The 26,537-nt window shown below is 35.7% G+C and overlaps 1 protein-coding gene across 1 annotated transcript in view; it reads right to left on the minus strand.

Moving 5' to 3' along the window:
- Nucleotides 1-26,537, minus strand: part of qless (decaprenyl diphosphate synthase subunit 1 qless) — an 82,789-nt gene that overhangs the window by 25,207 nt on the left and 31,045 nt on the right. Inside the window, exon 2 of the mRNA XM_017906578.1 lies at nt 1,997-2,149. Within this exon, the coding sequence (XP_017762067.1) occupies nt 1,997-2,149 (153 nt within the window). The remainder of the gene's footprint in view (nt 1-1,996; nt 2,150-26,537) is intronic.

The following is a 26,537-nucleotide window of genomic DNA, read 5'->3' on the forward strand; positions in this document are numbered from 1 at the left end:
ACGCGCGGTTACGCGCGATTCTTCGTGTTCTCTTCTTCCGGAACTAAACCACCGTCTTCCTATTGAAACACTTTGACGGAAGTACTTGGCGATTCGCGGCGAATCGGTACGGTTTGCACCGAAAATGGCAGCAGGAAACCGATTTCAATGACTTGTTGGACTCCGCTCGAAGAAACCATACACGCTCGAATGGTCATGTCTGCTACTGGTCAAGTCGAGAGAAATTATCGCGAATTTGTCGCTAACTGCTTGAAAATTCGAATTCCAAACAGACTTTGGAACAGAGTCGCCTCTGCGTGCTCGCCATTTTTGGAAACCTAATCCAATCTATTCGAAATATATTTCCAACAAAACCTAAGTAATTAATAATTTACAAGTAATCAATAATTAAAAATTTTCCTTTATTTTTCTATGTCCACCTGTGTTCAAAGAAGAAATTTCCAAAAAATTTCTTATCAACTTTCTTATCCCCTACTTTTAACTTTTATGTCAATGGAAAACGTAATTAATACGTGACTCATTGATAAAAATTTCAGAAAAGTTCCAAAATCGTACAAACGTAATATAATTATTCGAAACCTGGGAATTATTTTGTGACTGACTCTATCATTCAGTATAGAATTATTATAATTATTATTGATTTACTGATACGTGTAACAGAATTTGTAATCTAGCCAACTCACTTGCTGACTTAAACTTTTTCAATTTATCCTCAGACAGTTTGAAGGCTGAGCCAATCAGATTGCTACAGGTTACAAATCTTTAATTATAAGCACTGCAATACTTTGCAGTCTCCTTTAGCGTGCTTATAATGTAGAACAATGTACCCTCCTGTATAAGTTTGTATGTAATCGTGCTCCTTTTAGTTTTATTTTTACTTCTATTTATTTAATTATTTTTATTTTACTGTATTACTTCTTTATAAAGGGTGTTAATCCGTCAAATAAATAAATAAATAAATAATTACTAACCAAACAAAATTTGTTTAAAGTACTCTTTCTGTAACGAATATTTTACAGCTAAGGTAACTATTGTATAGAAATCCTAATCGATATAGTTAGGATGTAGAACAATGTATCCTCCTGTATAAGTTCCTATGTAATCGTGTTCCTTTTAGTTTTATTTTTACTTTCATTTTATTATATTACTTCTTTACAAAGGGTGTTAATCCATCAAATAAATAAATAAATAAATAATTACTAACCAAAAACAAATTTTTTAAGATACTCTTTCTGTAACGAATATTTTATAGCTATCCTAACTATTATATAGAAATCCTAATCGATATAGTTAGGATGTAGAACAATGAATCCTCCTGTATAAGTTTCTATGTAATCGTGTTCCTTTTAGTTTTATTTTTACTTTTATTTTTTAAATTATTTTTATTTTACTGTATTACTTCTTTATGAAGTGAAATAAATAAATAAATAAATAAATGATTACTAAGTAAAACAAAATTGTTTAAAATACTCTTTCTGTAACGAATATTTTATAGCTATCCTAACTATTATATAGAAATCCTAATCGATATAGTTACTCTATACCTAAACTCCATCCAGAGTGCCAGCACTGATCACTGACACTGGTTACGTGATCACAATTAAAATTCCCACGATTCTTTCATCGCAGTCTCTCAGGCATATGACATTTCTCTGCTGTATCCGGGAAAGAATCGGAAAAAAGCGTATAACAGTTCTATCTAAGGAATTCGACATCCACATTTTTCCAAGTAACTAAACTGGTCTGCGCGCAGCGAGACACGCGCTCCTTTGTAGAAAGTGAATACGTGAAACGCGTAACTTCTCGATAAAAAAGGAAGAAAAAGATGGAAGAAAACCGAGAGGAAGAGGAAAAGCGATTTAATTGAGTCGAGTTGAGTCGATTGAGTCGAGAAGAAGACGGAAAACGGAGGTCTTAAATTAGCAGGATGACGATGACCGGTGGAACTCGTGGCGACTATGAGATCCTAGGTGACTCATTGTAGGAGTACACTTACCTCTCGTATGTCTTCGTAGACATCCTTGAGGTCGTCCTCGAGAAGTCGGTAAGGGTCGACTTGATAATCGTGCAGAGATCCAGGCAGCTGCGTTTGCATCGAGCTCATCATCCTCACGACGTTCGTCCTGCAGTCCCGTGTGCTTGTACTACTCTGCATGGAAGAGGAATTCATTATTAATGGAAAAGAAGAAACGCGTTCGATAGAAAGTTGAAGCGTGATCCGAAAGACTTAACTTGGAATTCGTAAGTTCTTCGCAACCTCGTGTGAATATTTGTCGGAAATGTGTGTATGTCAGACGTGATTCGTTGCTTCCTTAGTCAAATTTTTGTCGTTTTCAATCAATTATATATACAATTAATAATTAATAAATTAATATCAAGTTTTAAGAAGTTTTTTTATTTGGCATTAAATTTTAAATTCGAATCCAAGTATATAGTAAATTTTTCGATGAATATTAAGGAAGAATATTTTATTATAATATCATACCTAATTTACATCTATGTCAAAATAAATGATGATATTAAGCTTTTATGTAATACAATGATTGCATTAATAATAAATTAATAATCGATAAATTAATATCAAGTTTCAAGTATTTTTTATGCGATATTAAATTTTAGATTCGAATTTAAATTAATATTAAGTTTTTCGGTTAATTATTTAATAAAGATGATATTAAGTTTTCATGTAATATAATAATTGTATTAATAATCAATGTGACGTTAAATTAGAATGATATACAAATCCATAATTTAATATCAAGTTTTAAGTATTTTGTAATTCATATTAAATTTTATATTCGAATCTAAGTTAATATTAAGTTTTTCGATTAATATTAATTCTGTTATGAAATAGATATAGACTAAGTATAATGAAAAATATTAAAAATTTGTGGAATACAGTAAACATAATTAAGTCGTATTAAATTCTTGCAATGCAAAAATTGCACATAAGCTTGAAGTACCTTAAAAATGGTATAAACTTGCAATCTGTGGCGAGATTAAGTTATTTTTCGATAATACGAAGAATTATTTTCAACGCCATCATTCCTCTATCAAAATTATTAAGAAAATCATCGACCAATAAGAATTCGAGAAAAATTGAACAAAAGAAATTTGCAAATTTATAATTAATACACGCTAATTTTTCACGGACGAAAATACAGCAGTAAAAAAAATATAGCTAAGGAATGCAAAAAATAAAAAAACATACTATTTAAACGCCCAAGTAATTACCAACTAATTACTGTTAACTAGCAGCGATGGAAATGTGTAATTTTATTAATAAAATGCTTTCAGTATCGTATCACGGAGCATATAGAACATAAACAAATCGTATGAACTGTGTGCAACGATTCAGTATAGAATTACGTGTGCTCGTAACTATGAAACGTTGACATAGCAGATCATTGAGAATAAAACACCCGAGGCGGTGCAAATAGCGGAACATTCATTTTATGAATGTCTTGAGCACGTCGCGTGCTGATAGTAGTAGTAGATAGTAGCGCGTCATTTAGTCTGATCATATATCGCCATTTACTACTACGCTGCGTCCCGCCGCGTGTGTCATTGATTTTACTACTCGAGGAACGTTTAACACGATATTCATCCACTTTTTCACGGTTCATTCGAAACCTATAATCTTTCTCGTGTTTTATACACTTCCACTGATAATAGAAGGCTATCTTTACGTAATTAATGACCTGATTTTTTCTCATTCTTCAATTGGAAATTTCAAATGCCAAGTATTTATCGTTTACATCGTGTTTCGTTTTAAATTACAAATTACGCGTGTTTCTCGGAATTATTATTACGTTACATTGTTACTGGAGCATTATTTTATTTTATTCCACTTTTTTCTTTTTTTTTTCTTTTTTTTTTTGTTGGTATAGGAATAGATGCTCGTTGAGATAAGTTCGTGGTGAATTTACAAATTGCTATAATAACGTATGATAATGATCTATCTGATCTCTTACTCACTTTTCTAGGACTCAAGGCAATTTGCTTATAATAAGCATAATGTACCGTTATCTTGTATTATAATAATCTTGATTTTACACATATTACTTTTCATTCCAATTGAAGACAATTTATTCGCTATTACTGTTATAGCTGTTTCTCCATATTTATCTCTCGTTCTACCTGATCACGTCATCTACTCTTCGATTAATTTTCAATATATATTGACAAATGTAAATTTCGAATAGTCTTCGAATTCGTGAAACATGAAACTCTAAATCCTACCAAATTACGATGTTCCTGGCTCATAAATATCACCCCGAATCCGACTTTTGAAACAGCCTGTACGATATAATTACGCAGCTTCCGCAATTTCTATTATCTCGCGTTGAAAACTATAATAGCGAATATTTTTCAATTAATTAAAAAAAAATCCGTAATTTCCTTGGAAAAAATTCTCTGCTTGACCACATTACTAGGACGGTAATTATCCCTAGGCTGGTAATAAAAAATCAAACTTTCCTGCAATTAAATCGTCGCTTCTATTTTCTCCTCGGGCACAGCAACTCGTACGCTACTGGTCTCTCTCAAAACCGGCGAGAAAATTCCCCCAGACCCAGTTCTCCCTTACTCCTGTAACATTCACCCGATTCACGCCGATTTCTCGTCGGCGAGCATCGAGCACGCGGAATACGTAATAGGGCGTTTCACGAAGTTGCGACTGTTATTTACAAGATCCGTCATTCCCGCGACTGTTTACGTTTCGTGGGCACGTAATGGGTTACCGGCGACCAAGTCTCCTTCCCAGTTCTCGCCACTTTAGCTGCGATGTGCCAGGACGACATTCTTTCGCACGGCGAACACCGATGCCTACTTTCGTCATCGGGTCTCGATTCCGATTCCCCGCGATTTCTTCGCATTCACCGACAACCACGAACACCTCCGGACCTCGACACAGGTGCGCGCAAGTAGCCGGCGGCCTCTGGGACCAGTTGAAGGATTGGGCATGTCAGGATGCAAGTAAATGGCAGAAACGTCGTTTCACAAGTTCGCATCTCTGCCGGCGGATTAATCGAGGCCACGACAGGCAAATACTGCTGGTATCTGGTAGGGACGCGTTAGACGCAGTGTCTGAACTATTGCGTCGTCGATGAAGGTTCATCGTCCTTCCATATCGAATCTTTTCAGGTGTTAGTAAGTTTAGAAAAGAGTGAAAAATGGTAACATTCGAGAAGAAATTTCTTCCTCGTGAAATTTATTAAAATTCGAAATTCTTTTCTTCCTAGTCGTCGACGAAGGATCATCGTCCTTCGATATTGAATCGTTGCAGGTGTTAATAAGTTTGGGAGAGAGTGAAGAAAATGGTAACATTCGAGAAGAAATTTCTTCCTCGTGAAATTTATTAAAATTCGAAATTCTTTTCTTCCTAGTCGTCGACGAAGGATCATCGTCCTTCGATATTGAATCGTTGCAGGTGTTAATAAGTTTGGGAGAGAGTGAAGAAAATGGTAACATTCGAGAAGAAATTTCTTCCTCGTGAAATTTATTAAAATTCGAAATTCTTTTCTTCCTAGTTCTCGATAAAGGATCATTGTTCTTCCATATCGAATTTTTGCAGATTAATAAATTTAGAAGAGTGTGAAAAAAGGTAACATTCGAGAAGAAATTTCTTCCTCGTGAAATTTATTAAAATTCGAAATTCTTTTCTTCCTAGTTCTCGATAAAGGATCATTGTTCTTCCATATCGAATTTTTGCAGATTAATAAATTTAGAAGAGTGTGAAAAAAGGTAACATTCGAGAAGAAATTTCTTCCTCGTGAAATTTATTAAAATTCGAAATTCTTTTCTTTCTAGTATTGGTAATTTGTAGCTACACTTTTGGAAATTGAACATTTTATTTTTCATTGCAGTGAAATTTCTTTTCATATTAAAATTGGAATACTTAGATTTTTGTTCTATGAGAAATTCCTCCTTTCTTGTAATTAAAAATTCTGTAATGTATTCTGGGCTAAGAGAGAAAAGGGTTCCTCACCTATTCGAACTGAGAATTATTTCCTCGTTAAAATTAGAGACCTCAATCGCCTTGAAATAATTGAAGTTAAAAATGAACTTTAATTTTTTTAATTATAAAATTCTTTGTATTATTCGAATTAGAAATTCCGTAGTATGATAATAAAAGTCCCTCGATTATAGCGTTTTTAACGTTTTGCGTTGAGAAACAAAGAATCTAAATAGACGATCAAGACCTTCCACCGTCCTCAAAGGCAGCAGCGTTTCCCACCATTCATAAATTTAAATATGCATGATCGTGAACGATGTAGATCAAGTACGTCCACGATTATCCTTTTCTCCGCGTAACCTCGTGCAAATAAGCCGATCGATTAATCAAACTACCTCCAATATTGAGTTAATAAAAGCGAAAATTCCACTCTCGACTTTCATAATCGCATCTCCAACGCGTTTTATACTTGACAAAGGCTCAACCCTCAATATAACTCCCTTATTTACCCATAAATACTCTTCCAACACCTACCACGATTTTGCAACTTCACCTCCATCGCTCCAATCCACGCGAGAAATACACACGACACTCAAGGAATATAAAAATTCAATGAATATTAAAATTCGAAGAATATTGAAATTTAAAAAGTATAAAAATTCAAAGCATATTGAAATTCAAGGTATATTTAAATCGAAAGAATATTAAGATTCGATAAATATAAAAATTCAAAGGAAATTAAAATTCAAAAAATATTCGTGTCACAAAGAAACGAGAAAAAGGTACTCGTCGTAATCAATAACGTTCTACTAATAACGTTCTACTAAGAATAATCATGTCACAAAAACTGGCTCTAGAAAAGGGTTCTCGGCTCTTTGGAGTAGAGAAGCACCGAGTAGAATTATCTCGCTCATCATCGAGATCATTCATTCCCGACAATTGCAAGAAGTACAGAATGCGGTCACCTATAAAAATGAACTTTAAATGGCGGGTTCGCGCGGCCGCAGCGCGGCGCTACAGTCGCGCGGCAATGGCGGCTTCCGTTTAATGGCGGCGGCCCGGTCCGGGTTAACCTAAAATGAAACGGCCGGTATGTTTATAGGAGGATATGCAACATTGAGCAATGACCGTGTTCGATGTGTGTCCATGCGTGTCATGTGATTTCCATGGCACGGTATCCGCTTATTACATTCTTGGATAACTAGTTTCGTGGCAGCAGGCAAGTTCACTACCCCACTTTTACCTCTCCCGTCGTTGCTTCGTTACTCAAGGCCAGCGGCTGCTAGTGAGCCAACGTACCAAATAAAACTAACGAAAAGCAAAGTTGCACGCCGACCAGATTCCCGTTTTCCTGTTACCATTTTTTCGTCGTCTCGGGGACGCGCGGTGTGCCATGGGTAACATTATTAACCTCGACAGCGGGATTCTGGTTGACCATACAGGCGTGAAGGTAATCGTGTAGGTAATATGGATCGGAAATTGCGAAATTTTTTGGCCCCTTTTAAGATTTCGGTCATTTCAATTATGCTCCTTACTCGAGCTCCTTCGTGATTTTTTATGCACCGTGGGATTTTTAAACGACGTTCTGACATTTCAGACCGTGGGAGAGTCAACCCTTTGCAGTACAATGGCGACCATGACTTGCCATCTCGGGATCATATGATTATAAGATTACTATAAAATTATAAAGTTATTATACTTATCACACCAGCGAATTTTTTCGCAAAAATTCGAAAAATTCTTAAAATTTTTAACTAACTTCATCACGCATGGAATAAATATATAGTGGTTACCAAAAATTCAATGTACGACGTTTTATAATTACGTAAATGCATAAATGCAAGCAGTTGAATATTCTAATTATTACAGTCGATTTGATACAATTTTGGGAGTCGTGAGATTTAGGTTATTTTAATTTGGAAACATTTTTGGTATTTTTTATGTTTCGTGGGATTTTGAGATCCACAACCTTGATGCTGTGGCTTGTGAAAGAGTTAATTACGTATTATAGTTATTCCAATTATTTGATTGAGATACTTTGTTCGGATTATAGTTAATTAAAATTTCACATTGGCAACATGTCAGATTCTTCGCGTTATTTAAGTCTCCCTGGTCTTTTAAATTCATTCGATCTTTCTCATTTTCTAAAATTATGTATTTGAATAATTACAAAATTGAGATTCGTTAGATTATTTCAATTTTTCTGATTCTTCAGATTCTTCGAGATTTCTTTTACCTTATGGAATAGTATATTTGAATAAACATACACTAAAATTCTACTTTAACGTTATGTCACGTGTCATGCAATATTTAGATTCCTGTAGCTTTTCATTTTGTAATTATATACATTTAAATTCTACTCTTTAACATATTTTCTGGTCCCTTAGATACTTTGTACTTTTATTTTTCACTATATTTATCACACTGCTCTATATTTAAATTCTTGTATCTAATAGTATTTATTAACTTAAATTCAACACGCAAATCGTAATGTCACGAATGTGTGTATAACCGAAAATATAGGTATCTTAAAAGATAATTTTTCATTCCTTCGTTTTCACTCTGCGAATTCTAATTTTGAGATAAATATCTAAATTTCATAGCACATCGAGCCTGTAATTAAGGTTATTACTATTATTATCCCTGCAGATACCATGAATCACTCGAATAATTTCGAGTGATATCATATGCAATGATTTTAATCAAGAACTCGGTAGAAATCAAATTTAATCGATTCCAACCATAATACCAGAAAATGAATCACCAAGATTTCTTCTCATTGTCCGAAATTAATACCTAATAAATTTTAATACGCTTTCTACGTCAAATAACGCAACCAAGGAAAATCAACCTCGAATTTACCTAATAAACTACCATACGCAGATAATTATCAAAATTGCTAATATTTCGAAATTAATTATTATTTATCTTAAAATTGGAAGCAAAAATAACCTAATATTAAACTCGAAATTATAAATTATAAGCCACGATAAATAAATAAATAATTATTGAAATGACTAATATTTTAGAATTAATTAAAATATCAAAGCATAAATTATGAGTCTTCAATTATAGCAGAGACAAGAATTTGATATTTTAATCTCTGTTTTTCTCGTGACAATTATATTAATTATAACACAGTCCGCGAACACGTGTTCCAATCGACGTGCTTTCACCAAGAAGAAAGGACCACCGAATGATCTCGAGTCCAACTCCACTAAACCAAAATTTTTCTTCACGAGACGATACAGTGTTGTAGGATACCACGTGAAATTACGGCTGGTAGAAATTTCGGCACCCGGGACTGTTCGATAACTCGTCTGAAAGTTGGACGAGTGGTATCCGAACTCGAAGAATGTGAAAGTATGTGAACCGTCCTCGAGCTATCACGACGTATCACAAATGTCGTCTGCGTATTCCCGTTCACCGAGTTTAATATTAAAAGAAAACCGTGTTACAGCTAAGAAATCATCAATTTCTCAAATATTATCGCATTTACGACGATTAAAAAATTTTTGCAAGGAATTTAAGTGACAGGGATAACGAGAAAAGGAAATAATAATACCCAATATTAACAAACTTGTAACGTAAGAATGATAAGAACGAAAATAATAATAAATAATAATAAACACCATAAACATGAGAATCTTTTTAAAAATATTGCAATTAAAAAATAATCATTAATAATCACAATAATAATAATAAATGGTACCTATTATTTGGTAAATCAGGAAATATTTGGAATAAAATGTGAAAACATAAAAGGGAAAAAAAATCTACTTTCTTGCCCTATTATTATTTTCAAAATTAAATAAATGAATTCAATTTACTATAGTATAATATTATTTATGATACTCGAAACATTTCTTCAGAAAATATTTGCCATAATATGTGGAAACATAGATCTACTTTTCCCCCTTTTATTATTTTCAAAATTAATTAAAGGAGTTCAATTTACTATAGTATAATATTATTTATGATACTCGAAACATTTCTTCAGAAAATATTGGCAATAATATGTGGAAACATAGATCTACTTTTCCCCCTTTTATTATTTTCAAAATTAATTAAAGGAGTTCAATTTACTATAGTATAATATTATTTATGATACTCGAAACATTTCTTCAGAAAATATTGGCAACAATATGTGGGAACATAAATCTATTTTTCCCCCTTTTAATATTTCTAAAATTAATTAAATGAATTCAATTCACTATAGTATAATATTATTTATGATACTGAAAAAATTTTTTAAGACAATTTAGAATGTAAAATTCAGAAAATATTATCATCCTGTGAAATTTCCAAAAATTTCTTCCATGAGATAACTATAACTACACTATTACTAAAAGGAACCCAACAAGTTAACCTTCTCCTCCCCTCGATCTCAAGCATCTCTGTGCTTTTAATTTTCACTTTATTACTCTGTATATTACACCATACATGATCGATCAGTAATGATAGTCATCAGCGGATTATCTCCCGTCGTTCACATAAATCAAACAGGTTTTTTCTAAAATCGTAAGTGCATATGCACTTCGAAGCGTCCTCGACATATTATAACGAACCATAAACGACGAGTATACAACTATATTGTTACAAAGAAGAGTCCAGTCATCGAATCATCAACCAATTACACGTATTACGTATATCCAGTCGATTTGAAAGGAGCGAAGATATTTTTGGGAGAAATCTGGTTTCTCGAAGGAAAAGTGATCGTGCAGGGTGGTGAGAAGATTATGACACCTCCCTGCCATCATGCTTGCAGTGGTTGACGCTGATAATTCTTAAGTCGATGTAAATGAACCCCTTTCTCCACCAGTCTGGACTTTCTTAAATTCTTTTAATAAAATTCTTGTCGTTCCCGAACAGCAGACTTTCATATAAATGAGCACCATTTTAATCCTAATCGCGTCGCAATCAAGGAATTTCAGGTGAACCAGCCGCACCATGGACGACGAGGAATTTTCCAATGACTCAAAATCGATTGTCAAATCTTCGCACATCCGTGCACACCTTTGCGCAATTGAACTAATATTGTCAGTGAAATTTCACCATTCCCTAGTCACGTGTACTAACACTCGCATGCACACACGATCTTCTACGATTAGCATAATTAATAACAACAAACTCCCTTTTAATTAATTATTAATCATTTTCTACTAATTTTCACATCCGTATATCAATTCCTGCTGGTCCCTTTTAAAATTCGAAATTCGCGTAAAATTTATGGAGACGCCATTTTGTATAATTACCAAGATGATTGTGATATTATACAAAAATTCAAATTTGGCAGAAAAAATGATTATTCTTGGGGCTCCAAGGAAATTATCCAAATAAATTTCCATAATTTACAAAATCCTGTTCACCGTGAATGCTTTTTAAATATGTCATTAATACCAGTGATCTAATCTATAACTCAGAAAATTGCGAAGACCGCGCAACCTACGACAAGATCCTCAGCAACTGGCAAATTATTGCGAATCATTGTGCAACTGGCCAATGGTGTATAATATCTAGATGCTAAATATAAAAAACATTCCATTGCTATAAAAATTGATGACCCTATATAAAATTCCAGTTCTTTTCATCAGAATCTTTAAACAACCTGATCCTTACTCGACTTTCGTTGCCAAAATTCCCACTCGATTGCTCAAATCATTTCCCAAACGATGGATCATTGAATCGCTAACTCGGTGAAAGTATTCGACAAAAATGTTTTCCTCTTCCTCGTATTATCTCACTACCCTAGCCTCTCTCTAAACGTGAAACGAGGACGTCTCAGTGCTGATTCTCATCGAAAAATGATCCCTGTTACGTACACCGTGTAAAACAAACATGAATGAGTCTTGATCCTGTCTCTTATCTAATTGGCGAAGCTGTTGATAGATATGTAACACTTAGAAACATGTAACATATCGAGTAATATTTAATTACCAACCGGTTTTGTGCGCTAGCTGGTCTCTTGACAGACTCTAGCACCGTTTGAGACATTTCTCGGCGACCGATCGTTATTGTTTTACAAGCAACAGTTCACCTCACTTATGACTTTGTTTCTGCACAATTGGTCCCGTCCATTGGTGACTAGCCCACGCCTTCGTTCACCAATTACGCGTTTCCTTGTCCCAGAAAACGCGAATGGTCCGTGTTGCAAGCGAGGATTGCGGCTGAAGGGTATAATCAAGGCACGGTTGGTGTAAAGAGGCAAAGGGGTTGGCGAGGTATGAGTTACTCGATTGGTAAGTCAGCAGGTTTGCTATTTCACAGGCTAATTTATTCAGTGTAAAAGTCAAGGACCAGCCACGCGTTTGGGATTTCGAGAACGGAGCGCGATGCGACTGTGATACACGTGGTTCGAATGTAATTCCAGAGATCCTCTTTGGTAGCCCACGATCGATTTTGTAGATCTTTTTAATTTACGACTCGATGGTCCAGGGTTATGTTAATCCCGAGCATGATTCAAATCGACACGTGGACGGGAGCACATATCGGTATGCTGTCTGAGGAGCTGACGAAGCTTCTTTTGTAGTTGGACGTATGTACATATTTCTCTTTTATCTTTCTGGGTAGAGTTGTTTCAAGATTTATATTTTATACAGAATGGTTGAAAGTTCTATCCCTTTGCACTCAACGATTTCAAAAATTTGCAAAGATTTTCGAAGATTTTCAAAGATTTTCTGTCATGAAACCAACGATATTATTTAGAATTGGTAAATGAAAAATCGTATAATAATTAGTATAGTTATTTAATTTCAATAGCTCGCACACGTTTTTACGTTATCCTAAATTTGGTGTACCAATTAATATCGATCTTCGAAATTTTATTAAACGGTGACTAAAGATTATCTCCCAAAGGGTTAATATTCACTAGAATATTCCTCTGTCTAGTAATAAGAATAGTCTAGTAACATTTAGTGATAATAGTAGAGAATACTTTTGAAATGGGTTCTAGAGGAAGCTAGAATCGTCAAATTCTCATCTCGAGTCTCTATTCTTCCGCCATTTTCTGCTCCCACAAACCTAACCTCAAAACCTCTAATTTCACCGCTGCAATTTACCATTAATTTCGAGCCATAATCGGGTCAATTTTATGCCAGACAGACCTGTTTGACTGTTTATTAATATTCATCGTTGTTTCGGGGAAGGAACGAGACGTTAATTACAATTAGCCACGGCGGTGCTGCGAGAAAGGTAGATGAAAATCAAGATGGAGACGCGTGAAACTTCATGGCTAGTGTATACGTGTTGCCAATTAGACGGTTGAAAAGAATTTTTATCCATTCATCGTTTTCATCGCGTTGTTTAATTGCGATATTTTAGTAGCACGGGAAATAAACGCATTGCTGTTCGTCTTAACGAATTTTTGGAATTGTAACGTAAACTAATTGGTAATTAGCTCGTAGTAATGAAGAGATTTACATTTGTTAAACGCAGTTTGTACAGTGTAACTTAAAGAGAAAAATCGGTGTTACTTAGGCATGGGATCGGAACAGTTTACTTATTAACTTTAACTTCATTAACTTTATAACTTTATGAACTTTGCGAGCTTTGTTAACTTTATGAACTTCATCAGCTTTATCGACTTTATCAACTTTGCCAAGTTTGTCAAGTTTATCAACTTTACGAATCTTAGTAACTTTATAGCTTTATGAACTTCGTAAACTTTATCAACTTTGCCAAGTTTGTCAACTTTTCAAACTTTATTAACTTTACGAACTTTGTCGACTTTATCAGCTTTATCAACTTTGTCAAGTTTGCCAAGTTTGCCCAGTTTATCAACTTTGCGAACCATAGTAACTTTATAACTTTATAAACTTTGCGAACTTTATCAGTTTTATCAACTTTATCAAGTTTGCCAACTTCGTCAAGTTTGTGAACTTTGCGAACTTTATTAACTTTACGAACTTTGTTAACTTTGTGAACTTTATCAACTTTATTGACTTTACGAACTTTGTTAACTTTGTGAACTTTATCAACTTTATTATAAGCTCATTTGCTTTGGAACTAAGCACTCTTTATTACAGGGTGAAAATAATATCGAAAACTGAACAAAATAAAACAAAAATAACTTTTTCAAAAACGTATTTTTAAATATTTTATTATTTTATTTGGAAATATTATTAACAATAATTATTACGTCAATTATATTAAAAACAATGAAGACAAAAATAATAAACAATTATAATTCCAAGATGCTGAGAAAAAAACAATAATTTAAAAATGCAAAGACAGTAACAACGTCAAAAAGAGGATAAAACTAATACTAAAGAATAATAAAAATAGTAATATGAAATTTCTTGCTCCATTTTCTAGTTAGTTATACAACTCACACAAAATGGCACGCATAAAAGAGAAATAACCCGTCTCCATGCCAATATTCCATTAACAAACCGTATCGAGCCGCTTTTTGATACACACACGATGCAACGATACGCTAAAAGGATCCTTTTTTCAAAACACGCAAAAACACCTTACGATGATCTAAAGAAATGCGTACGACGGATGTTGCAAGATTGCATGGTCGGTGGAAGTGCTTCTGTCGCAAGACACCTCTCGCCTGTATACGTTATTCGAAAGGAACAGGGGGGAAAAAAAATTCGCAAAAATATAACCCGACTGACATTCTCACGGAGAAAAGGGGAAAAGGAACTCGATGAGATATCATTAATCGTTCTTGGAACATAATTAGCCCAGTCACGCGAGAATTTCGAGCCAAAAGTTGACATTATCCATGGAAATTTTCCCCCTACTCGCGTCCTACCTATAGACATCATTTACCTTGAGCTCCTTGTTTTCATGTTTTAATCATGCCACTTTCGGCGATAATACGATCAGCATTGCGAAATTACCGTAATCCCAAGATGACTGAATTTTCACCCAAGTTGCCAAAATGGCTTCTTCGTGTGTGCCAATGTCCATTACGCTCGATCAATTGGTTCCATATTCATCCGCCAGTGGCGCGCAGATCTGGCCAGAAATAGGGCAAATGGCGGAATATAGAGCGCCAGCGCGGGAAATTCAAAACGGAAAGGCAATCACTCGTGTGTAATACAGACACACGGTCGTTTCCCTTAAAAGTTTGCCAACTACGCCCACGTTGTTTGAGAAGCTGCTTACAAGCAAGGTGCGTGGTCAGTTCTCTGCTTCATGTTGGAATTATGTGCACCGAACACACGTACGAGATCATTCTCGTTAATCACCTGATCGACTGTGGATTAGAAAGTTATCTTGCAGATCGCGTGCAGTTTTGTTAGGAAAAACAAAGTTAACCTTTGCACCGTGCAGATTCGACATAGTGATCCGAAGTATTAATAACGATAGTGAATCAGATGTGCTTCGATCATGAAAATTAATCAACGTGTGCGTATCATATCGCACGTGGACACAGCAGAAGTGCACACTGCGAATAATGCTGATTTGCATGCGAAACAATCAATTTAGTTTGAATATTAATACTCTGAATATGTTAATAAATTTATTAAATGTATAATATTTTCTCTAGATATTTTTATATGCCTTTTTCTGTATATAATAATATATTGGAATTGAATTTATACGTTATTATAATTTAATCCTTGAAATTATTTTTTAATAATATTAACAATATTTTTCAATGTACACACAGCTTAGGTAAATCAATTAACGAAGGAATAATCACTGTTTCTTGGAAAATGAAAAAAGATATTGCGTAATAGATTTGTTTCTTTGATATCTATCATAAGTTATTAAACGTTCTGAATGAAACGATCTGAAACATTACTCACACGGTAGAAGAAACATAATTACCATTTATCAACTTAACGATCATTTTTTACCCGCATGCAATTATTTTTAAACACTTATAAAAGTTAAACCGTGTAATTCATTGTATCCATTGTAGCGTGCTCAAGTAGCATATTAAAGTAGTCAAAGCGATAAAATAATTTTACGAATGTTTCATGGCACAAATTGTAGATTAATTGAAGGATAAATGAAAAAAAAAATTAATGGAATATTTCGTGAAAATTTCGTTGAAATTGAAGTGCTCTCATTTTCTGACACAACTTGCTCAATTTCCGATCTCTCCATTATTTCGTCCTCGAAGTTTCACATTCCCTATCCAATTACCAAAAACTTCCTTTCAGATCGCCACAACATGCACCTTCTCTCTCGTTACGAAAGCTTTCAGCGCGATTGAGCACATGCGTAATGCAGAAAATGGATCAACGAGTATCTAGATCCCCCGTCTTCCAAAATTTCACTGTTCCTCAATCCGGTTTTAATTCGACACCTCGTAGCCACCGTTTATTAAACGGCATCTCAGAGGACCAAGATCAAGTTACATCATCGAATGATACCATGACAGGCGTTTACCAGTTATACGATCGAATATAAGAAACTCGAGGGACCGGGTGGACGATCCGGGATCGTCCTAAATCGAATAGAGCCAGTTCCGCCATTCTGTAAAAGGAGAAAGTGAGGTTACGATGGACTGTATGCTCCACTCGCAACGTGGACTGTGCCAACGAGAACTTGATCGACACCGATGCAAACTTTGCCAAAAACAGCTGTCATAACACGAGTAAATCAATGGTTCGGCTCATGAGGAATTGTAGATGGCGCGCGAGGCGCCAGTGGTGGCGCCCTGGAGTTAATCACGTCGCCATTTTGGAGAGCTCGAGCCTCTAACGCTAAACACGGTCGAATGGCTGAAAAATGCGAACGAGAAAGCAGCAGAATCTTCGAAAAATGGAATGATCGATCGATTTAAAGATCGATTGCACGTGTGTTGGAAGAAAAATCGCGAAGGTGAGTAAAAACTTAAACAGTGGTAAGTTTAGTGTTAACAAAAGTAATTATTGCAAATTTGGAAATGTTGGAAATAGATTTAAGAAATATTTATTATTCTCTCTTTATTTTACTTTGTAATAATTTCTATTAGATTAAATTGGTTAAACGTTTCTTTAATTCAATGAATCATATGGTCGTGAAGAAATCTTTGCAACGTCATCAGAGTTATTTATCGACATACATATCGACAGAAACAGTAGTAACATGTATTATATATTATATAAGACAGTGACACCAAAATTCGAAAAATTAATGAATTACATTTTATGCAATACCTCGTCGTGTTACATAACACGAGGTTTAAGAGTCTCGAAACAAATTTACATATGTACAGTGTGATCTCTTAAAGGCAGCCAAAAATGTTTAAGGCAAACATTGAATTGTTTCGTGACTTCCTCGAAACAAAAAGAAAAGAAGAAATTAATAATACCTAATAAATCTATACATAATATTTAACAATAATAATGACAGTTTAAGGCAAACATTAAATTCTTTCATGGCTTCTTCGAAATAGAAAAAGAAAGGAGAAATTAATACTTAATGAACATAAATATCATCCATATTTCATTCCACGTATAAAATTCTTACTAAATCTGTACATAATATTTCATAATAATAATAATAATAATAATGGCAATTTAAGACAAATATTAAATTCTTTCATGGCTTCATCAGAAAATAAAAAGAAAAGAAGAAATTAATTCTCGATGACTATAAATATTATACCTATTTTATTCTACACATAGAATGCCTACTAAACCTAAACACAATATTTCATAATAAAAATGGCAGTCAGAGGTTAAAAAACTCGAGAAATGTCAAAAGTGCAACTATTCCCTAGTCGAAAAATCACTAGAAATTAATTACAATCGCGACCACTGCAATTATTCTTACGAATGACTGTCACGTACATACCTATTGTGATGCACGTGCATGCAACTTTCTTCCACTCCTCCACCCTGTCCCGCGATAAACGTAATCACGCAACGCATTCTTCATGCACCACTTTAAACATCCCGCGTGCCTAAAGAAGCGATGACTTTTCGATTTAGAAGAAACCACGATTAATCACGAGCGGTGATTGCCTCGGCTAAATATAGAAGCATCGTCGAACGACGACTGAGGACGCCTACCTCGCGAAATTACCTGGCGGATCTCGGCAAAACATCGAGAATAACGTTACAAGGTGTCACGAGGTTTCTCGAGGCGTACAATTTTATAATCCCAATTTCGCGTTCGTCAGAGAAACAGCTGACTCACGAGCGTCATAGTCGCGTCACCGTATAAGTCCCCGCGAATTTTTAAATTTCCCGCGCTGCGAGACCCGTGAAATTCCCCGTACTGGATCGAACGTGTAGCCTTGTGTAACCGAGCAGCCTTATGGAAAGAAGCAGTTAACCTTGGTCGTGAGATCGGTATCGAGGTATTTTTAACCCCTTCGAGACGCAACAAAATGGCGGCTCGCTTGTCATTGGCGAGTGCACTTCTTTCTTGTTTTTATTAAGATTCGTTTACAGCGAGCAACGAGGGCACTTCACGGCGATTTATTTCAAGGGGAACAGGGAATTTTTTGACCCAAATATTCCGACTTTCATAAAAGGTTATGTAGATTTAAACGATAATTTATAAATAAACGGGAAAGTACAACTTTTTAAATAGAGGTTTAATTCTTCTTATTCTTTCTGCCTGTGATAATAATTTCTTCTCGTGAAAAACATCGAGGAAATATTAATTGTCGATTTCATCCTCCTGAGGACATTTTCTGGACAATTTCTACTGATAAAACAAAATGGCTCCTTGCGTAACTCGCTACAGATAAATAATAAAGGTAATAAAGATAATTACAGATAAATTGATGTCAAAATTAGGATTTTTGGGTTCAGGAATTGCCTAGAAATATAGTGCTCGAATACTTCGGTTATTTGGTTCGTAGCATGGGGCCCAAGAGAAGTCAGAAGCTCCTCCAGGTAGCCCGCGGAACAATTTGGGTTAGCTAGGCCTAAATTAACCCCCTCTGCGTTTAGTCTGCACGTCGTACGGTCAATCGGACACGTCTAAAATAAACGGTCAACTTTGTGAGACTTTCAGATACAAAGATACTTTTTTAACGCGCGAAAAGCATTTTTAAATCAGTCTCTTCCATTACAAACCGTTACATACTCACAATTACACTCGGTACTTACACCTCATACGTTATTTCAGGAACCAAAGCGTCACAATGAGCACTTGCCAAAAATTATACAATGAAAAAATTAAAAATGAGATTCGATTTATATAAAAACAAAAATTCTAAGCAATTTAAGTCACAAAAGAGGTAGACATCTTTAAAGACATGTCCACTTGTCCCAAATAATTTCTCAGAGAATTCTGATCAGACTTCTGCTCAATACATTGCAAGTTGATGGACGTTCTCAGCTAATTTCCAAGTTTTTGAAACACAAATGGAATTAAAGTTTCCCCAAATTTAGAAAATAGTCTAGATCTTGTCAGCCGAAAATTTCCACGAATTTTCCAGGGTTTCCTTTCATTTAGTTTCGAGAAACACATTCTCATGCAATACCATGTGCTCGTTCGAGTGAGCTCAGAGGGAAGAGAAGGAAAGGCTAGTTTGCAAAATGTTTGCAGGAGTGAATTGTGAATTTTATTGGATCGTTAAGTTAGACAGACGGTGATCCTGGTGAGTTAGTGGATCCTCGGCTAGGTCTAGATGGTAGATGGCTGGTAAGAGGCAACTATGCGAGGCGTGTTCCGCATCTTGAAAGGATGACAAGGCCAAAGTTCAGTTTCGATGACGAAGAAGCGACATTTGTCAAGCGAGCCTGCGATCTTAGGTTTCATCGATTCTACACGAAGGACGCTTTCACCCTGTCATTAGAATCGGTAAACGCGCGTCGACCATCCGAGTATGCTCGAGAAAAATGTGCATACTTGGATGAGAAGAGGAATCGGTGGTTACGTAACTAGAGGAGGGTGTTGCGTCTCTTTGCAACCGATTTCACGGACAGAGTAGCATTTCGAACAGGTCGTGGAAAATAATTTACTTCGTTATCTCCAGCCTATTAATTTTTACGAGCTTCTTGCAAGATTCTGTCAAATTATTTTTATTCTCTTTGGTAGAGAAGTTATTCCAATTTTACTTGTCTTTGGTAGCTCTAGATTATTTTTATTTTAAATATACTTGAGGATATAAATCTTCTGTTGCACTGTTAATTTCTTTCACCGAAAATTTCTTTCCTGACAAATTTTATACGATTATTTTATATTCTTTGCTACGACTGTACCTTTGACAGTTTTAACAGTTTTACGAAATTTTACACTCATAGGAAAGCAGAAATATTTTTGGTAATATAAATTCTCTGTGACATTGTCAATTTCTGTCACTTACCTTATAATAAAATTTTCTTTCCTGACAAATTTTATACGATTATTTTATATTCTTTGCTACGACTGTACCTTTGACAGTTTTAACAGTTTTAACGAAACCTTCCACTCATAGGAAAGCAGAAATTAAAAAATTTCTTGCTGTAAAATTCGAGTCCCTTTAATCTAAAGCAAACGATCAATTCGAAAACTAAAATCGTATCAGTACTCCCTGTCATGATCACGTTGACAGAGATTAGGTACTAAAATCACTGTCATTACCAATAACTAATACCACAATAATAAAAATTTGAAATAACAATTACCTACATTGTTTCTATCCAATAAACACCTAACACCTATGAATAAACATTTATTATTATTACACTCACAGAGACAGCATTACACGAAACAACACTGACACATAAAACACCCTAGATAAGAAATTGCTTAGAAATTCGAAGAAAATCAGGCCTTCGGCATAAAAGGTCGCAGCAAGAAACGGTTCGGCGAGTGTAAAGGAAGAAAAAGTAAAATTTTTGCCCAGCCACGAAGAGCAAGCACTCATCGGCACTTGAACCGTGTCGTTGCCAAATCTTTGGAATACAAGCAGCCGCGCCTGTTTGCCTAGCAGAAGAACTTTCACTCCTTAGTCGAAGACTGTCGCCGACCAGACCATAACATTTCCGAGCAAAAGCGTAAAATTCTACTCTTCCGCCCTTTGATTCCCGGTTACCTAATTCCCAGGAACAGGTGTCACCTTCCGTGCCCCGCTCACCTAATACCTAATTATAAGCATTTAAGTATAGCGAAAGTCCTCCGAAGTTTTACATCGAATGGAGACGTGTTTTATTTTTAAAAAATTTCATCTCGAAATTTTTTCCCCCCTTTCGCTCATTTTTGCTCGAGAAATCGGTCGGACAGGTGGGAGAGGAGAGTCTCGAAATGCAAAACACACGTGATATATGACGCATTGCGAAAGGAGATAGAGTATCCGTGGCATCGCGATCCTACTCGATCGTGTGGTCGAATATCGTCATGAGCGGATTACTTGCTAGAGTGTTCCTGTTTCACTGACCTTTGCTCCACGACTCTTTATACTGGAAGTTGAGTGAACTCTCAATGACGATCGTCGAGGACACTGAAGTCATCCGTGAGTAGGATGGGCGTCCAGCGAGCAATCGATTTCTAAACGTGGGATGCTTCGAATTTTTGGGAATATGACCAGTGCGAGTTAATTTCTAATTTTCGGCTACATTCGGGTTAATTAGGTAATTTCAGAAAGATTTCAGAGTTCTAGAGATAGGTCTAGGTAGCTTTACTGCTTTGGATAATCACTAGTGTCTTTAAAAATAGTCGTACTACTATTAATAACAATACAAGCTAAAATTTTGCGCAAAATGACTCGTTTTACGTTTAAATCGAATTTCTGAAACACAGTTTGGTCCTTGCGAAATGGAAGATCATTAGTCTATCTATTTACAAGCTTCGAAAATTATTTTGTACGATTTTTAGGTATATACAGGGTGCCCCAGTAATAGTAGTAAAATCGGGAAGTGGATGATTCTACAGTGAAAAGCAAATAGAAAATAAAGAATAAAATTTTATCATTCGAAGTGTTTCAATGTTTATGAATTAAATCAATCGCAAATATTTTAAAAATTATTGAATAGTGACACCTATAATCGTATTCCTTCACCACCAGGGAAACTAAATCTATCATCCCACAAAATTTGAGCTAAATTGGTGACCCGAAGGCCCTGCGGTCTCCTTGTTTAGATGAATAAATCATCGATACATCAGTATCCGTGATACAACCTATAAAGGGGGGATTCTACGTGAAAAAACGAATCGAAAATGAAGAATAACATTTTTTCGTTCGAAGCTTCGTTGTAGAGAAAATCGGCTTTGAATATTCACAGAGCACGCCGTTGTACTTATGGTTCATTCATGAAACTCAGTGCACGCGTACTCAGTGAATATTCAAAGTCGATTTTCTCGACAACGAAGCTTCGAACGAAAAAATTTTATTCTTCATTTTCGGTTTGTTTTTTCACGTAGAATCGCCTCCACCACAATTGTACTACCCTTATTGGAACACCCTGTATATACTATTTTATGTACCTATTAAACCAATTCCATTAATAAAAATTTGTAATAGATTTGTTGACATGCAGTGTCCTCGTGCTTTTATAATTTAGAAATCAAACATAATTTGTTTACCTCTCACGTGGTACACACGGTGCCACTAATAATGCAAATGAGAATGAAAGAGACTTTCTTTTTCCTCTGGCTCGAGAACTATAGTGTACATAATGCAATTTATGTTTCCAGTTAAATGTGTTTACTTAAAAGATACAATGATGTAATTGATTCATCAGTATGGAGTATGTTTATTCTTGTAACACCTAGCTCGTAATTTTTTAATACTAATCTATATCAAAATAAAAATCGTGGAGACTTAGTATAACTTCTTCGAATTTTCTCGTGACGAGATATATTATACAATGAGTGGGTAAAAATTCGCAGGTATCGAACGAGTCTCGTTTCGTTTTACATAATTATGACACGGTAGTATTGCGTAATTCATTCATCCTTCGAGAATAATGCTCCTCAGCTGTTGTCACGAGGAATAACAGTACAGCACGAGCGAAACAGGAACTCGCTTCATTTGTGTAACAGCATTGTGTGCTCTGTGCATATATACTTGAGTCCTCAACGAGATGCGAGTAAAATTTTTTCGAAAATAGCTAAAGTACGGAATCTCATTCGATCGTGTCTCTGTTCCCATTCTGAACACCATCTTATTCAAATATAACACGAATCACGTGATAAACGTAATGAAGAATAATCATAGTGAACTTAGTCACGAAAATAGTCACAATCTTCGATTAAAATAATTAAAAATCATAATTATTGACAATTTTGACGAAATAAGAAACATAAGACGAATCCTTTTAGCTGATTGTGGGACACAGTCTTGCATAGATCTTCATGAATATGCAACATCTTGGGTACATATATACTCCATGCAAGGAAAAAAATTGGTATGGAAAGAAGATACATACGTGTAATCATTAAAATACTTAGCATAGGTAATTAAGACGCAAGAAGTATACATAAAAATAGACACGTTCTGCGTTTCTTCGGAAACCATGGACATCAAACTCGACCCCAGACCCTCAGCATCCCTGTGCTACTTACACGCAATATGATCCAATTAGCTAACTCATGCTGTTATTAAATAGCTAATAATATATTAAAAAAAAAAAAGAAAAAAAGAGGAGAAGAACGCGCTAATTTCTCATTTTTTTATTGTCAACACTGCATATTAATTAGATTAATTAAATACAAGAAGTCTGGAGGGGAGAAGAAATACCTGAAGAATGAAGAATAGTGGGAGTAAGTCCGATTTTGTAAAAAGGGGAGGGAAAAGAGTCTAGGGATTATAGGGGAATAATTTACTAGACACTGCATACAAGATCTACACAGAGATTTTTAATGACAGACTGGAAGAAGACATACAGGGGAAGTCAGGAGAGGGACAGCTAGATTTCAGAAAAGGGAGGTGCAATTTACAGACGATGCAATCAATTTAAAACAGGTGCAATTATGCAATAATTTACTAGACACTGCATACAAGATGTACACAGGGATTTTTAATGACAGACTGGAGGAAGACATACAGGGGAAGTCAGGAGAGGGACAGCTAGATTTCAAAAAAGGGGGGTGCAATTTGCAGACGATGCAATCAATTTACAACAGATGCAATTTACATAATTAAGCACATAGTTAACTAGCAAAGAAGGAAAAGAATGTTTATGCATTCTTCACAAATCTCAAAACGACATTTGACAACCTAGACAGGGTGGTCTATTATTCAGTATGCTAGAAGAAATAGAGATAGATAGACAGAATCGTGAAATTATATTAATTAATGATCATACAAAATAGATAGTTATGTTCACACGATTTTGTATCTTCGTCCAAAATCCAAGTCTCGCGAGATTTTACACGCACTTCCTTTGTCTGCTGAACGCAGGAGCGTGCGAACGTTGGTGTTAAGGTCACGTGGTGAGTCTGCGATGAGATCACAAAGGAGCAACGTTCCTTTTGAAAGGAGCCACTTAATAATTCAATATACTACTTGAAACGAGTATGTACACCTTGCACGACTTGCGAAGATATTTTTCAGTCACGCCAATTTTCACGCATTGCATACCTGTCTAGTAATATCGAGCGATTCGCCATTACTTAGCTCCTAGCAGAAAAATAGCACAGTCTTTTGAAGAATGCACTATACACTGTACACTATGCACAATCGTGAAAATGTAGAGACGTTTTTAATGTATCTTTTTCTAAGTATTTATTCCCTCCAACAGCTGAGATCTACCAGGTGTACAATCTGTTAAGGATAGGTAGCCTAAACATCCGCTAGTCGGTTTGCTCAGAACAAAGGATTCTTTGTGAGACTACGTAGTCGTCACGAGCCTAAACAAAGAATTTTTTTGGGTCAGAGAATGTCGTACGATTGATAGACCAAGTTGAGATACGAGTTAGGACTATCAGATCCCTCAACAAAAGATGAAAATTTTGTGGGAGGGAAGAGGGGAGAGGGGGTCGTCCTTCCCCACACTTGTTGTCAACTGGTCGCAGGTATCTTCGATGTGGCGGTGGTGCTAAAAACGACAAAAGGAAAAGGAAGGGATGCGTTTCGTTCAAGGCATGCTAGTGGGCCCAGTAAGGCTACCTAACAGGCCCTGCCTCAGACTAAGATACTATTGGAAAGTTTGGAAATTGTATATATAGGAAACGAAGGGTTTCTTTTCACTGAAGACTTGCGAGAAAGTCCTCGAACCTCTTTCAAGTAGGAATCCACCTATTAGCGACAGTGAGAATGATAAGTGAGATTGCCACGACCTAATTAAACTAGTAGGAATTTGAAAACTGAGAAGTGTCTTCAACCTTCTGATGATCTATATAAAAATCTAACTGTACAGAGTCTGTCAGCAGTTATCACTGACCCAACAAAGTTGTCAGGATTGATATAATCAATGACCAATAGAGAAAATTGATATATGTAGAATACTTTTAGGGTTCGAAAGTGAGTGCATGTGAGCATTTGGGTTTTTCTCCTAGGTGAAGCATAATATCTGGAGTGCATGTGGAAGGACAAGTGACAGTTCACAAGGATTGTATAGACGAGAGTGTTAGATGTAAATAAGGATGCAAGGCTAGTCTTTAGACAGTTCTTTAAAACAGAGTTCTTGACACAGTCTTGGTAGAGTCTTAGAGGAGTTTATGAGACTCGGTCAGAGAGAGTCTTAGGCAAATTTTGGTGTGCACAGGTCAGTTATTAGTCTAATCTTTTAGTTTATTCTTTGCTCCTAGTCTCATTTAGCCCGTAATAAATATGTGTAATACATTTGTGGTCAAAGGATGAAGGAGTATATGAATATTTCGAAGATTTCTCTTTTCAAAGGTCTTTATTGGGCTGACTACTCTTGGGCTCGAAGTGTTTGACACCCCTCAACCAATCTTCTCACCATCAATAATCAAGTCTTACGTATTTTAGACATAAAGAGTTAGAGACTTTGCCTGTCTATAGATCCTATTCTAAAGATCGCTTACATATCAGAATAAAATATTTCTTATTCTTTTACATTGTCAATCAAACATATCCCTGTATATATTCAATCGAACTATAACCAACTGTGTCATCTTCTCACCAAGTAGCATAGTAACTTGGTCTCCTGAATCTTGATGATCTAGGATTAGCTCTGAGACCTATAGCCTAAGGAAGAATCTGATTATGATTCTCGAGTCACGAACTTTAAAAGAACCTATACAAGTAGTATCACTTTAACAGGTACCACTGGACTCAGTTATGTCACTTTTTAAACAACTCGTACGCTGCAGCTTGACCATTCGAGGCCAGCTCTGACGTTTATGGTTTGCGAAAGAGCGAGTTAAAAAATCGTACCTAAACCATTTAGCTGTCAAAATTCACTAGCTTGACTATATTTCGAAAGAACCTGTACACGCAGAAAATTGTGCCATCATCCGACCAAGTAGACAGCACAGTGCAGCTGAGGACTTAGGGTCAGCTCTGACGCAACACGATCTGCGAAAGAATTCCTCAAAAAGCCCACACTCCTCGCTATCATTCGGCCAATCGCGATCCACGGGTCTCGAATCCTGTCAAGTAACCCGAAGAATCGCATTCGAAAGGGACCCAGCGAGCCGATGTTCACTTGAACTTCGAAGCGTGGGACGCACGCGAGTTGCATCGCTCAGCGACGGACCAGGAGTCCTCGAACAGCTTGATATCGAACGTCAGAAGGCCACGAAGTGGGAAAATACACTTTCTCCGAGGATTCTGGCCGACCCA

The sequence above is a fragment of the Eufriesea mexicana genome, unplaced genomic scaffold, assembly GCF_001483705.2.
Source record: "Eufriesea mexicana isolate 0111107269 unplaced genomic scaffold, ASM148370v2 scaffold5561, whole genome shotgun sequence".
Taxonomy (NCBI): Eukaryota; Metazoa; Arthropoda; class Insecta; order Hymenoptera; family Apidae; genus Eufriesea; species Eufriesea mexicana.